The sequence below is a fragment of the Pipistrellus kuhlii genome, unplaced genomic scaffold (genome assembly GCF_014108245.1).
Source record: "Pipistrellus kuhlii isolate mPipKuh1 unplaced genomic scaffold, mPipKuh1.p scaffold_m20_p_13, whole genome shotgun sequence".
Lineage (NCBI taxonomy): Eukaryota > Metazoa > Chordata > Mammalia > Chiroptera > Vespertilionidae > Pipistrellus > Pipistrellus kuhlii.
Genome location: NW_023425438.1, coordinates 38,935,783 through 38,948,866, shown reverse-complemented (window position 1 = coordinate 38,948,866; position 13,084 = coordinate 38,935,783). Strand labels below are relative to the sequence as shown.

At 51.1% G+C, this 13,084-nt stretch overlaps 2 protein-coding genes and 1 pseudogene across 3 annotated transcripts; 1 reads left to right on the top strand and 2 right to left on the bottom strand.

Moving 5' to 3' along the window:
• Positions 1-125: 125 nt before the first annotated feature.
• WDR54 (WD repeat domain 54) lies at positions 126-4,524 on the bottom strand. Of its 2 annotated transcripts, none has more exons than XM_045580932.1 (10): positions 4,428-4,524; positions 3,792-4,014; positions 3,566-3,628; positions 2,612-2,678; positions 2,471-2,530; positions 1,747-1,874; positions 846-946; positions 585-747; positions 378-452; positions 126-311 (listed from the first exon to the last, which is right to left on the bottom strand). In XM_045580932.1, exons 1-10 carry the CDS (start codon positions 4,469-4,471, stop codon positions 180-182), a joined length of 1,056 nt encoding a protein of 351 aa, XP_045436888.1. In that variant the 5' UTR covers positions 4,472-4,524; the 3' UTR covers positions 126-179. The 2 variants fall into 2 exon arrangements, with proteins under 2 accessions (XP_045436888.1, XP_036291661.1); XM_036435768.2 differs by having other exon boundaries at positions 2,471-2,524.
• CUNH2orf81 (chromosome unknown C2orf81 homolog) lies at positions 4,020-9,658 on the top strand. Its single transcript, XM_036435765.2, has 4 exons — positions 4,020-4,676; positions 7,605-7,826; positions 7,912-8,133; positions 8,289-9,658. The coding sequence occupies exons 1-4, from the start codon at positions 4,659-4,661 to the stop codon at positions 9,549-9,551; spliced, it is 1,725 nt and encodes a 574-aa protein (XP_036291658.2). The 5' UTR covers positions 4,020-4,658; the 3' UTR covers positions 9,552-9,658.
• Positions 9,659-10,558: 900 nt separating this feature from the next.
• LOC118717562 lies at positions 10,559-11,842 on the bottom strand (annotated as a pseudogene).
• Between the last annotated feature and the right edge of the window lie 1,242 nt (positions 11,843-13,084).

Sequence of the window (13,084 nt, the reverse complement as noted above, 5' to 3'; positions counted from 1 at the left end):
TTCACCTGGCTCTTGACACCAGGCTGCCTCTCTGCTTGGTCTGGGCCTGCCCCGTCCCCTCTTCCCTGGAGCCTAGCTCCCCGGCTGTGAAAGATGGCTTTGGTACTGAGTAACAGACACGGGCCAGGTGGAGGAGGCACTTTATAAACACCACAGGAGGAAAGGAGGGCTTCTCGTTCTCACTCACTGCTGAATCTCAGGATTTCGGTGAGGTCGTAGCCAGTCACAGCAAAGGAGCTGCCGGACGGGTCACAGAACCGGGCACCACACAGCTGGGTGTCAGGCACACACTCCCCATGACAGTGCTCCACCTGCGGAGGAGAGGGCTGCTCAGGGCCCGCTGCCCCACGCTGGCCCGCCCCCCTCTCCACACCCACCTCGGTGCAGCCACTCTCCCTGCTTTTGCTCAGCTTCCAGATGTGTACAAAGGTGTCCTCGGCTGCAGAAAGGAGCTATTTAAAAAGGCAGGAGGATGAGTGGGAGTCAGAGGTGCTGACAAACTGGTCCAGGTTGGAGTGCTTCAAGTGACAAAGACAAGCCTGGGGGGTTCCTCTCAACATCCCGGTCCCGGGAACCAGACTGACCTTGCCCACCCCCGGAGCCAGGTCCAGGGCACAGACGGCCCGGGCGTGGGCGTTGATCTGGACGTGCAGCGCTCCCGTACTGGCCTCGTACAGCCGCACCTGCCCGTTCCCGTAGCCCGCGGCCACGATCCCCTTCCACAGCTGCACGGAGTTACACGGGACCCTGCAAGGGCAACGCCCCACTTCGATCTCCCCACACCCGAGCCCACTCCCCGCCCTGCAGCTGCTTCGGGAGGCCCTCAGCCCCTCTGCCTCACCTACCCGAATCCGGGAATCCGGGTCAGTAATTTGAATTCAGGACCTGACCACCAGACACAAAGCAAGCCTGAGTCATCTGCTGTCACCACGTCAGCCATGCAGTCCTGAGGGGAAAGGCAGGGTCAGCCCTTCCCTCTCCCCTGCTGGGTCCTGTGTCCAGGGAAGGGAGGCAGTAGATGCATGGAGCCCTCACTCACTGGAAACAAGGTTCCCTCAGGAAGCACAGAATGCTTTCCTTGCATTCCTCACAGTCCCCCCACCCCTTCCCTGCCACACACACACGTGTTAGGAGGGATTATATAATTGTACTTGGTAGATGGATGATGCAACTGAGGCCACAGTGTTCTGCCTTCTGGAGGTCTTATGGTAAGCCAGTCAATTATAACTAGGCTCGGCCTTGGCTCCAGCACTAGGCAGCCAACACAGCCCATGGGCCCAGCTCTGGGCCAGATTCAGCAGAGTATGAATTAGAAATACAAACCCCGTTCTCAAAAGGTTTGCAACCCAAGAAGACAGCACCAATTCAGGGGTCAGCTAAGGGAGATGAGTGAGAGCTGGAATAGGGGGAAGACTTCCTGGAGGGGGTGGTGCTGGGAGTGTAGGACTTGCCCAAGTCCAGAGAAGGAAGCTGCACATGTCAGAGCGGGAAAGCATCTTGGAAGCCATCTGTCCAACTCCTCAATCATATGAGTACTGAGAAGTGTTAGTGAACTACTTAAATGCCACGTAAAACATCTCTAGCTTCGTCACGGGGCCTGAGGTTGCTGAAGCCTAGGAAAATGTAGCAGTTTGCCTGAAGTCACCCAGCTGCTTAGCGGCAGAGCCAAGACGTCACTCAGGCCTCCTGCCTCCCAAGGTGGGGAGGGACCCCAGGCTCACTGAATTAGAAGCGGTTTGCACTCACAGGTTCCTGGGCAGGCTCGCTGGCGATGTCTGTGACTGACGCGGGATGCGCCGCCAGCTCTTCACTCAGTACAATGTTGGGACCTTTGAGTGGGATGTCAAACACCAGTACCCGGCCAGACCACATTCCTACAAAAGCAGTGTGTCCTAGTCCTTCTGCGCCTCCAGCCACCACACTCAGAGCTCCCTCCATCCCAGAAAACTTAGTAACAAACCCATCTCTTGCCGAAACCGGTTTGGCTCAGTGGATAGAGCATCGGACTGCGGACTGAAAGGTCCCGGGTTCAATTCCGGTCAAGGGCATGTACCTTGGTTGTGGGCACATCCCCAGTGGGGGTGTACAAGAGGCAGCTGGTCGATGTTTCTCTCTCATCGATGTTTCTAACTCTCTATCCCTCTCAATTCCTCTCTGTGTAAAATTAATAAAAATATATTTAAAAAAAAACAAAACAAAAAAATCTCTCACTGCCCCAACAGTCCTGCCCCCCCCTCCCCACCCTATGACTACCCTTATTCTACCTCACCCCGCCCCTCTGAACCCATCCATGGCTCTTTGGAGTCTCTGCCCGCCCTCACTTCCACCTTCCCTTGAACCCTCCACAATTTCTTCAGACCTTCCAGACTGAAGCCCACCCCTTTATACCCCTGTACCCCACCCTCTCTCCCGCCACACACACACACACACACACACACACACACCAATGCCCTGTCCTTGGGCCTCTCACCTACACAGATGAAATGGCCACAGGAAGCAATCCCTCGGGCAAACACAGCCTGTGTTGAGTCTAAAAGGGGGAAATTATTAGAAATAGTGCTTTTTCCAGGCCCAGCGAACACTCCCTACCCACACCCAGTCCTGCAGGTACCTGGAGAGGCATCTCGGGAGTCCAGCGCGTGCCAATAGACCATGACGGAGCCGTCAGACTCATACATCTGGAAGGCAAGGGCAGTGATGTCATATATTCATGTTAGCCTTAGCCCAGTGGTCGGCAAACCGCGGCTCGTGAATCACATGCGGCTCTTTGGCCCCTTGAGTGTGGCTCTTCCACAAAATACCACGGTCTGGGCGAGTCTATTTTGAAGAAGTGGCATTAGAAGAAGTTTGAGTTTAAAAAATTTGGCTCTCAAAAGAAATCCCCCTACTGAGGATGTGCCTGCAACCAAGGTACATGCCCTTGACCGGAATCGAAACTGGGACCTTTCAGTCCGCGGGCCGACGCTCTGTCCACTGAGCCAAACCAGTTTCCGCATAGGCCACTTATTCCTACTTTACAGAGGAGGATAGAGGCTCTGATCAGTTCAACTGCCCAAGGTCACATTGCTCACAAAGGGGCAGATATTAGAGAAGGTACTTGGGATTTTTTTATTTTTTATTCTTTTCAGAGAGAAGGGAGAGAGAGAGAAACATCAATGATGAGAAAGAATCATTGATTGCCTCCTCCACACCCTCTACCGGGGATCGAGCCACATGTGCCCTTGACCGGAATCGAACCTGGGACCCTTCAGTCCACAGGCCAATGCTCTATCCACTGAGCCAACCCAGCTAGGGCGGTACTTGGGAATTTAAAAAGATGGAAGGAAGGAGAACATTTGAGATCTTGCTCCCTGGCTTATGCTGCAAGTTTGGTTCAAACTCTTATAAAAGTTTTAAAAAATATATTAAAAAAGATGGAAGGAACGAAGATGAGAAATAAGGAAGAGTGGGCTACGTAAGCATGTGTAAAACTTGGGAGGGCTTAGAGGCCAGTGCGGAGGAGCCTTGGGTCCGTGGAGGGCTGAGAAGGCTCTAGCCTGAGAGGGCAGGAAGGTCCTCCTCTTACCTGTATTCCTCGATGGGAGGTGAGCACCAGCAATACTCGAAAGGGGAGGGCACACCAGTGGACCTGGAGGGAGGGGGATTAGAGTAGGGACAAGCGGTCAGCGGGAGGCATGACTCGGAAGAGCAGAAATTCAGAGGGTTAGGGAAGGCTATTCTTTGAGGTTTGGAGAGGGAAGGGCGGGGTTAGGACTGGATTCAGCAACACTACTTCCAACCTCCTTCCTCACCTGGGTGATAAGTGGGGAGCTCAGTCCAGGCCCCTCCTTAGCGTGGAGCTGGCGCTGGGCCAAGGGCACACCCTCAGGAGCAACGCTGAGAAGCTGGGCGCTGGGCCCGTGGACGACCCCGAAATGTGTGAGGTTGCAGACCGGCAGGTGCAGCACGCAGAGGTTGTTGCCCAGGGCGGCAGCCGAGCCTCTGAGAGGGATGGAACGCTCCCGGCGGAACATCCTGGGGGAGAGCCGCTCGAGTCACCAAAAGCTGAGGGGTAAACAGAAGACGGCAATGATTCCCACCGGAGGGTGGCAGGTGCTCTCCTAAGACACTGGGGGAGACCCCTGAAACGGAGTCATGATGTCATGGGGAGACCCCTGAGCCTAGGTCAGGGACGGTGCTGGGGGGTCTGGCTTGGAGCTGGGTCTCATGGAGCGAGAGAGTGGAGGGAGCCCCAGGGCTGAGTCACGGACGCTGGGGGGACCCTGGAGGAGGGAGGAATGGTGATGGCACAGGACCCAGCGGCCCCAAGTGCCCGAGCCAAGGCGGGGCACGGCAGGGTAGTCTCTAGGCCCTTCCACCCTCGGGTCGGCTCCCCAAAGCCCCAGCCTGGGTGAGGGGTCACATCAGCAGCCCCAGGGGCGGCTTGCCTGACTCCAGGATCCCTAGGTCCCTCCGAATCCGCCGCCACCATAGAGACGACGCACTGACGCAGGCCGGTGGGCGGGGCGAACCACCGGAACCAGCAGCGCGGGGCGCGGTTGTCGGGGCAACAGCGGAGAGGACGAGCCAATCAGCGCACAGCGTGGTTGCCGGGGCGACCGTTAGGCGGCGCGGCGCCCGGAGCTGTAGAAACCTCGGGGCTGAAGACCGCGGCAGCGATGGCACACGAAAGCTCGGTAAGCTTGGTGAGCTCAGCTGGGGTGCGCCAGAGCCGGGATCGGCCTTCCAGGTCGGTGTCGGGAACCTTGGACCGGCCCCACGGTACCGGGTGCCAGCCCAGCACGCCGGCGTTCAAGATGGCCCAGGCATCCACGTCGGTACTTGGGGGCAAACAACAACAACAACAAAACAACAACAACAACAACAAAACCCTATGCCCACTCCCATGCTTTGTCACAATCAGAAGCTGAGGGGAAAAATCGAATGAGGTGCAGAGTCCAAGAGCAAAAATTTACTTTAGAAACAGCTAATGGGTGTATTACGTCTCTCTCACCGAGGCCCCCATTTCAATGGATTAACGGGAATGTGGCCAGGGATTGGGGGGAGGAGTTGCTAGAATCAAATTGTTTTAAAAGAAGGTAATTTAAAATAAAACATCTGAAGAACTTTTGTGTAACGTTTATCCCTGGCCCCTCTGGTCAGGCCACGTCTAGGCACAAGAGACGCTTGGAGTCCTAGCCGGTTTGGCCTGTGGACTGAAGAAGGGTCCCAGGTTCGGTTCCGGTCCAGGGCACATGGTCATGTTGTGGGCTGATTACCCGGTAGGGGGCGTGCAAGAGAAGGCCGGTTTCTCTCCCTCTCTCTTCCTCTTTGAAATCAATAAAAATATATTTAAAAAGAAGAGAGAGAGAGAGAGAGAGAGAGAGAGAGAGGGAGAGAGAGAGAGAGAGAGAGAGAGAGAGAGAGAGAGAGAGAGAGAGAGAGAGAGAGAGAGAGAGAGAGAGAGAGAGAGAGAGAGAGAAGCTTGGAGGGGAAGTCTAAAGAACTGACTTGCCCAGCACTACTGCCCTGCGCTGGTTTGAGCTGGTCTTTGGGCTCTTCTCTAGATTTACCACCAGGGCTGGTCTCCGTGGCAGAAATGAGGCTCAAGGGATTTTGAGTCCAGTGTGAAGTTTAGAAAACATCAGATTTGAGGGAGAATTTTAGGGAACATCAGGTAATATTAGTGAGGTTGCGGGATGAGGAAGCAAAGATTTGAGGTGAATTTTGGAGGGAATCAGGTTCAAGTAGACTCTTATGGGGAAGTGAGGAGGCTTCCAGGAATCTAGTAGTAAATGCCTAGGTCCTGAAATAAACTTGGGACCTAGATTTTATCTTAAAAAATATACTATATATATATATTTAATTGATTTCAGAGAGGAAGGAAGGGGGAGAGGGTAGAAACATCAATGATGAGAGAGAATCATTGATTGGCTGCCTCCTGCACAACCCACACTGGGGATCGAGCCCGCAACCTGGGCATGTGCCCTGATAGGAAATCAAATCTGTACCTCTGGCTCATAGGTCGATGCTCAACCACTGAGCCACACCGGCCAGACATTCTTATTTTATATGAGTTTTAATATATTTAGGAATATATATATATATATATATATATATATATATATATATATATGTTTAAAATATATATATTTTATTGATTTTTTACAGAGAGTTAAGAAACATCAATGAGAGAGAAACATCAATCAGCTGCCTCCTGCACACCTCCTACTGGGGATGAGCCCGCAACCAAGGTACATGCCCTTGACCAGAATTGAACCTGGGACCTTTTAGTCCACAGACTGACACACTATCCACTGAACCAAAATGGTCAGGGCAGGAATATATATTTTTAATATTTGCTATTAAATACAGGAAGGGGCAAAAGTAGGTTTACAGTTCGTATGGAAAATAATATGATAATAAATAAATAATACATGAATAAGTCCTGTTCTGCGTACTCATAACTGTAAACCTACTTTTGCCCCTCCCTGTATTTCTTGTTTGAGAAGCAGTATACAGTCAGGCTCTGAAGTCAAACTTGCATGTAAATGATCACTACTTCCTTGTTATGTGATCTGGGCAAATTCTGTAAAATGCAAATAAAAATGTGAAGTCTAAAAAAATGTAGGAATTGAGTCAAGACAATGTATGCAACTATTATAAGTGCCAGAAAATGATTACTAATATCAGCTTGTAAATTAGAAAAAAGAAAGTTTATAAAAGTAAGTACAGGAAAATTTGACAATTGTACCACAGGGAAGCAATTGAAGAATATACTGGTTTTTTTCTTACCCAGAGATTATATGGCAAGTTATCCTATTTTTCCTACATTTTATTTTTTGTTTATATTTTTGTTTGTGTATGTGTGCGTGTGTGTGTGTCCTTTAATTCATCTAGAAGTTATTTAGATGTATTATATATTGTAAAATAAGGATTTAAGTTGACTTGCGGAGGAGGAGACTGTAAACAGCACCAATTATTCCAGCACCCATATATTGACTCATCTGTCAAGTCCTTTTCCTCTCAAGAACTTTGAACACTTTGGACTAGTGCAAATAGCAAGGCCTGTGGAGTTGGAGCCATATACAGCCTGGGTTTATTGCAGAATCCTAAGCAAGTGCTGGTTAACTTGTGTCAAGCTTCAGTTTCTTTGTCTGTGAAATGGGCTCAGTGAGCTGTTGTGAAAATTAAATTAGCTGAGAAGTACCTGTCACATAGTAGGCTTTCTTAGTAAATTGTCCCTTTCAGCTGAAACTGGTTTGGCTCAGTGGATAGAGCGTCAGCCTGCGGACTGAAGGGTCCCAGGTTCGATTCCGGTCAAGGGCATGTACCTTGGTTGCGGGCACATCCCCGGTAGGGGGCGTGCAAGAGGTAGCTAATTGATGATTCTCTCTCATCGATGTTTCTAACTCTCCGTCTCTCTCCCTTCCTCTCTGTAAAAAATCAATTATATATATATATTTTAATTTTTATTTATTTATTTATTTATTTTTTTAATTGTCCCTTTCAGAAGGCTTTTCCTTCCTACTAGACAAATTGAGAAAGCTTCCTCTGGGCCTGTAGCTGCTTCTCTTGTCCACTCCTCCGTTTCCTGCCCTGATTGCCCTGCTCCTTTCCCACAGAGGCAGGTCCGAGATCGTGGGGCGACCAGATCCAAGACAGAAAAGACACGGCCGCCTACTGTGCCAGTGCCGCAGGTGGACATCGTTCCCGGGCGGCTTACTGAGGCTGAGTGGATGCTGCTCACCATGGTGGAGGAGGGCGAGGACGTGGTAGGGGACGTCTTGGCAGATTTGCTGGGGCGTGTCATGGACTCCGCCTTCAAAGTCTACTTGACCCAGCAGGTGAGCCTGGATTGGGCCCTGCAAACCCATCTACCCCCTCTCCCACGCCTTCCTGCCTGGCTGAGACCTTCCCTCGCTTCTGCAGTGCATCCCATTCACCATCAACCAGGCTCGGGAGGCCATGCTGCAGATCATCGAGTGGCGTTTCCTGGCTCGAGATGAGGGAGAGTCTGCAGTGGCTGAGGACCCCACCTGGGGAGAGGACGAGGAGCCCTTGGCATGCAGAACGGATGCCTGGGCTCAGGGATCTGTGCCCCTGCTGCACGAACCAGCTTCGGTGAAGTTGGAGGACTCCTTCCAAAGCGAAGTAAGCCCCCAGCTGCATCTGACCCCCACCCCTGCCCCTAGTGCATCCTCCTTTTCCCTACGGCCTCTCCAAGATTTCTCCACCCTCAGTTCCCCTCTCCCCTTTCTGACCTCTCACTGTCTACCTCCACCCCCACCTCTGGTGCATTTCCCCAGGACCAAGAGAGCGTAGACCAGATTTCTGTAGGAAGATCGTTGATAGATGGAGGCTCTGAGGAGCAGGTGGAATCCTCCAAGCCAAGAGACACCCTCAGCCCTCCACCCACCCCAGAGCTGTTTCAGAAGGCAGGCCCCACGGAGACTTTAGAGGAATTGGAAAACCAGGAAGGAGGCTGCCCATCTTCGGCAGAGTCCAGGAACCCAAGCCTCCAACAGCTGTCAGAATCTGTGGAGCAAGTGATAGAGAGAGCTCCCTCTGGGAGTCCCCACCCTTCTCTGGAGTTGTCCCTGGCAGGCAGCTCCCAGGAATCGGCAGAGAGCACCCGGCCCCTCAGCTCCCAATTCTCAGTGGAGGGCCTCTATTTACCGCCTGACACCGGGGACATAAGCGAGCAGGTGCTCAAGAAGGACGAGATGTCCCACACAGCCTTGGACTCCATCATACCCAGCCCCTCCGAATCCTGCCTGCAGCCTTGGTGCTTGGACTCACAGCTGAGTACGCATCCGCGTAAGGTCGGCCGCAAGGCCTCAGTGCTGCCGAGCCAATGGGTATGCCCAGTAGTTGAGGTTGTGGATCCAGACTCCGAGGTACAACCCCTGGAAATCTACCGCAGGCTCCCCCGGGTCAAGAAGACAGAGGCCCCGGCCAAACAAGCTACTGGTTCCAGTTTCCAAGTACCCCGGGCAGCTTTCTACCCACGTCCTCCCTGCGGTCTTTTCCCTGCCTTGCACCCTGGGCCCCAACTTCCCCCTTTAAGCTTTGACCCATCACCACCAGCCTCCCAGTCAAACCGGCTCTTACCTGGCCCAGGAAGCCACTTTTTTGAAAGGCACCTGGAGTTCTCCCAGATGGCCCGCAGCCCCAGCCCCTGCACTTGGCCAGGTGCAAAGTGGCCTAGGGGCTGGGAAGGGGAGGCGGAGTTGCTGGAAGAGCTGTGGGCCGCCCGCACCCATGTACCTCCGCAGGGCCCCCCGGACCAGGAGGGCCAGGATCCTCGCAGGTGGTCTTATCTTGAACCCCAAGTCCTCAAGGCCACATCCCAGGTGATGTGGCAGCCAGTGTTGCTGCCGGAAGCCTTGAAGCTGGCTCCTGGTGTGAGCATGTGGAACCCAACCACACAGGTGCTGCTCAGGTCTGGCACACCCCAGAAGGAGGACAAAAAAGACTGTACCTCTCCTTCCGTTGAGATGCGCCCCATCCAGACAGAAGCCCAGGTGACCAGGGCACAGCTAATGAAGAACTCAAGCCCCAAAGTATAGTCGCTCCCCTCCAGGGTCCTGCCCCATTCTGAGCCCTGAACCTCAGCCAGTGGGAATCCTATCCGCCTTCTTTCTGCTTGCCAACAATAAACACCTGAGTTGCCTTAGGAATTGGCCTGGTATCTCTGTCAGCTCCTTCCCAAGATCCGTGTTCTCACTGAGCTGGAGAGGAGCAGTGGTCCTGGCAGGCCTAGAAGAACATAGAACACTGGGTCCAGGGAGTAAACCCACTGCATCCATAGGAGACCCTGCTTCAGGGCCAAGGCCACTCTCCAGCAGAATTCTGGAGAACCATCTCTCCTCATAGAAGAGCAGATAGGGATGTAACAGCTACAAGTGGGGTCTACCTCAGTTGGGAGAACGTAGTTTCCTATCAGTTGGGGAGCAAGGGGGTGGCCCTGCTTGGGCACAGAGTGATTCAAGACATGAGGAATTTGGTTTCTTGCTTTCCTACTCCTTGGAGCTCTGTCAGTTCACTTTTTAAAAAATTTTAATCTTTATTGTTCAGATTATTATGTTTCTCCTTTTCCCCTCCATAGCTCCCCTCCACCCTGTTCCCACTCCAAACTCTACCCTTACCTCCCCCACTGTCCTCATCCAAAGGTGTACGATTTTTCCCCCCCAAAGTCTTCAGCATTCTATTACGAAAAGCACAGCCATGCTAAACTTCAGTATACAAACCATAATCCCACACCTACAGAACAAAAATAGAATTAATGGCAGTTTATTGCCTTATACAAATTTAACCAATATGGCAACCATGCCAAAGAAATTAAAACACTTTCAGGACATATGTACAGACTGTACATCTCAAAAAACTAAACAGTAATTAGGCAAGAACAATCTGTGCATCATGTATCAAACTCAACAATTGGGTGAAAACATCAATGCAATAAATAGAATTACAAAGGCAATTCCCTACATAACAGAGGAAATGAAAATGTAGTCTAAGGGAGCTTGAAGAGTACATACTACTGCAACAATCTCAACTCGGGAGGGAGAAAAAGCAGATTTAATCAAAGATTTACAGGTTCAATGTGATCCACTTTCACAAAGCATGTTCACACAGTCTCGTCTTTGCTTTTTTGTTTTTCTTGGCTCTCTGGTTCTGCGCTTTGGCTCCTTCGCTCATCCTGTTTGGCACACTGGTCCTTGCCTTCACTGGGATCCCGTTTGTGGGCACGTTCTTTGCTGCTGCTCCGCTTTCTAGATTTATCTTTGCTGGGGCTCCGCTCCCATTTTCTCTTTTCCGCACTGTCAGTTCTTCCTTGGCTGCCACTCCGACTTCGCTTATTGGGCTTCTCCTTGCTTTCGCTCTTGTGCTTACTGGATTTCTCTTTGCTCCTGCTTCTGCTCCGTTTCCCTTGCATTCCTACTTCTACTCCTACGCTTCCTTTCTCTGCTTCTGCTTCTACTGTGTTTTTTCTCTTTTTTGGAATCTTTTTTTGTCATCCCTGTGCCGCCTATCATCTTTGTCTTCTTTATGTTTTTTTTTCCTTCCACCTCGCCCCTACTTCTCCGCTCCTTGGACCGCTCTCTTGATCACTCTCGCTCCTTTTCTCTGTCATTACCTCTTTCCTTGTCATAGTCACGATCTCGCCTTCTACCCCTCTCATTTTCTTTTTCTCTTTCCCGATCTCCTTTCCTTTCACGACTCCGACTCCGAGTTCTATGCCTTTCCCTACTGTTATGCCTTCGATCTAAGCCCCGACCAATACTCCGGGATCGTCGCCTTTCTCTCTGTCTTTGGCTTCGCGATCTAGGCGCTGGAGTTCTTTCTCTCTAATTCTGGGTCGAAACTAGAACACCCATGGCCCTCCCGATGATGGCTTCGACTTCTTGATCTTCTTGGGGACCTCCGCGGGCTCAGTGATCTCCTTGGAGATCTTGAACGCCTGCGTTCGACATGTCTGTCTATTTCTTGAACGCCCTCTTTCCCATCTTTCTTGATTTTCCGAGGCCGGGTTTTAATCTGTTGATCAATATTCTTCTGAACTGGAACTGGGATTCTTGGAAACAAGGCAGAAAACCACTCCAGTTTTGTGAGAAAAGACCGCAGCATTTCTCCAATGGTCATTACACAGCCTCCGCCAGCCTTCACCTCTAGGTCCTCTTCGTCATCGAGGAAGGATCCAAACCAATCCCACAGATCTGTAGGGGGCTGAGTGTACCTTATGTACATAAATCCGAGGGCTCTAATATATGGAGAGTCTGTGTGTGTTATGAGACCCATCACTTGCTTTCGAGTTAACTTCAGAGTAAATAATTCGTAAGGCGACGACAGGATGTTGGTTAAGATCATGGGGTTGAGGTTCACGGTCTTCTCGTTGCCCTGCTTGCCCGAGAGCGCCGGCTGCGAGCCGCCTGTCCGCGCGGGGCTGTGGTCAGCCGTGTTGCAGCGGAAGGAAGGAGGGAGGGGAAAGGAAGGGAGGGGGGCCAAGCTCGATCGCTCTTTGGGACAACGGTCCCGACCCTACTCCAGGGAACGCCGTCGGAGAGGGGGCCGCGTCGCTGTGCCCCGGCCGGGTGACAGGAGGGCGACGAGGACGCCAACACACGGACTCCGGGCCGAGAGCAGAGCGGACGCCGAGAAACTGGCCGCGAGAAATCCCGGCTGAAGGCGAGCCGGCGGCCGGAGGGGGGCGCGATCTCTCCCGCCAACTGCCCCTGGGAGCAAGATGGCAGGCCAGCCGGCGTACGATTTTTGTCCAGTGTCTTCCTGTACCTCCCACGCCCCTTTCCCCCTGAGAACTATAAATCCCCTCCCATTATGTGCGCCTGATTCTATTATATTCACCAGTTTATTCTATTCCTTAGATTTTTAAAATATATTTTTTATTGATTTTTTTTTTTTTTTTAGAGAGGAAGAGAGACGGATAGAGAGTTAGAAACATTGATGAGAAAAATCGATCAGCTGCCTCTTGCACACCCCCCTACTGGGGATGTGCCCGCAACCAAGGTACATGCCCTTGACTTGAATGGAACCTGGGACCTTTCAGTCCGCAGGTTAGCGCTCTAATCACTGAGCCAAACCCGTTTCAGCTGTTCCTCAGATTTTTAATTCACTTGATTTTTAGATTCATTTTGATGGTAGATATGTATTTGTTGTTCATAATTTCTATCTTTACTTTTTTCTTCCTCCTCCTCTTCTTAAAGAATACCTTTCAGCATTTCATATAATACTGGCTTGGTGGTGATGAACTCCTTTAGCTTTTTTAATCTGTGAAGCTCTTTATCTGACTTTCAATTCTGAATGATAACTTTGCTGGGTAGAGTAATCTTGGTTGTAGGTTCTTGCTATTCATCATTTTGCATATTTCTTGCCACTCTCATCTGGCCTGCATGGTTTCTGTTGAGAAATCAGCTGACTATTATATGGGTGCTCCCTTGTAGGTAACTAATTGTTTTTCTCTTGCTGCTTTTAATATTCTTTCTTTGTCTTTTGCTCTTGGCATTTTATTTTTTTATTTTATTTTGTTTTATTTTATTATTTTTAAAAAAATATATTTTATTGATTTTTTTTGCCCCCCTCC

What these genes read in the sequence shown, in the direction of transcription:
- WDR54 (XM_045580932.1), bottom strand. Translation starts at nt 4,471, where the DNA reads ATGGTGGCGGCGGATTCGGAGGGACCTAGGGATCCTGGAGTCAG. An exon ending in CCTAGGGATCCTGGAGTCAG is followed by an intron (nt 4,015 to 4,427) that starts GCAAGCCGCCCC and finishes GCTCTCCCCCAG; the next exon opens with GATGTTCCGCCGGGAGCGTT. An exon ending in GGGAGAGTGGCTGCACCGAG is followed by an intron (nt 312 to 377) that starts GTGGGTGTGGAG and finishes TCTCCTCCGCAG; the next exon opens with GTGGAGCACTGTCATGGGGA.
- CUNH2orf81 (XM_036435765.2), top strand. An exon ending in AAGTCTACTTGACCCAGCAG is followed by an intron (nt 7,827 to 7,911) that starts GTGAGCCTGGAT and finishes TCGCTTCTGCAG; the next exon opens with TGCATCCCATTCACCATCAA. An exon ending in AGGACTCCTTCCAAAGCGAA is followed by an intron (nt 8,134 to 8,288) that starts GTAAGCCCCCAG and finishes GCATTTCCCCAG; the next exon opens with GACCAAGAGAGCGTAGACCA.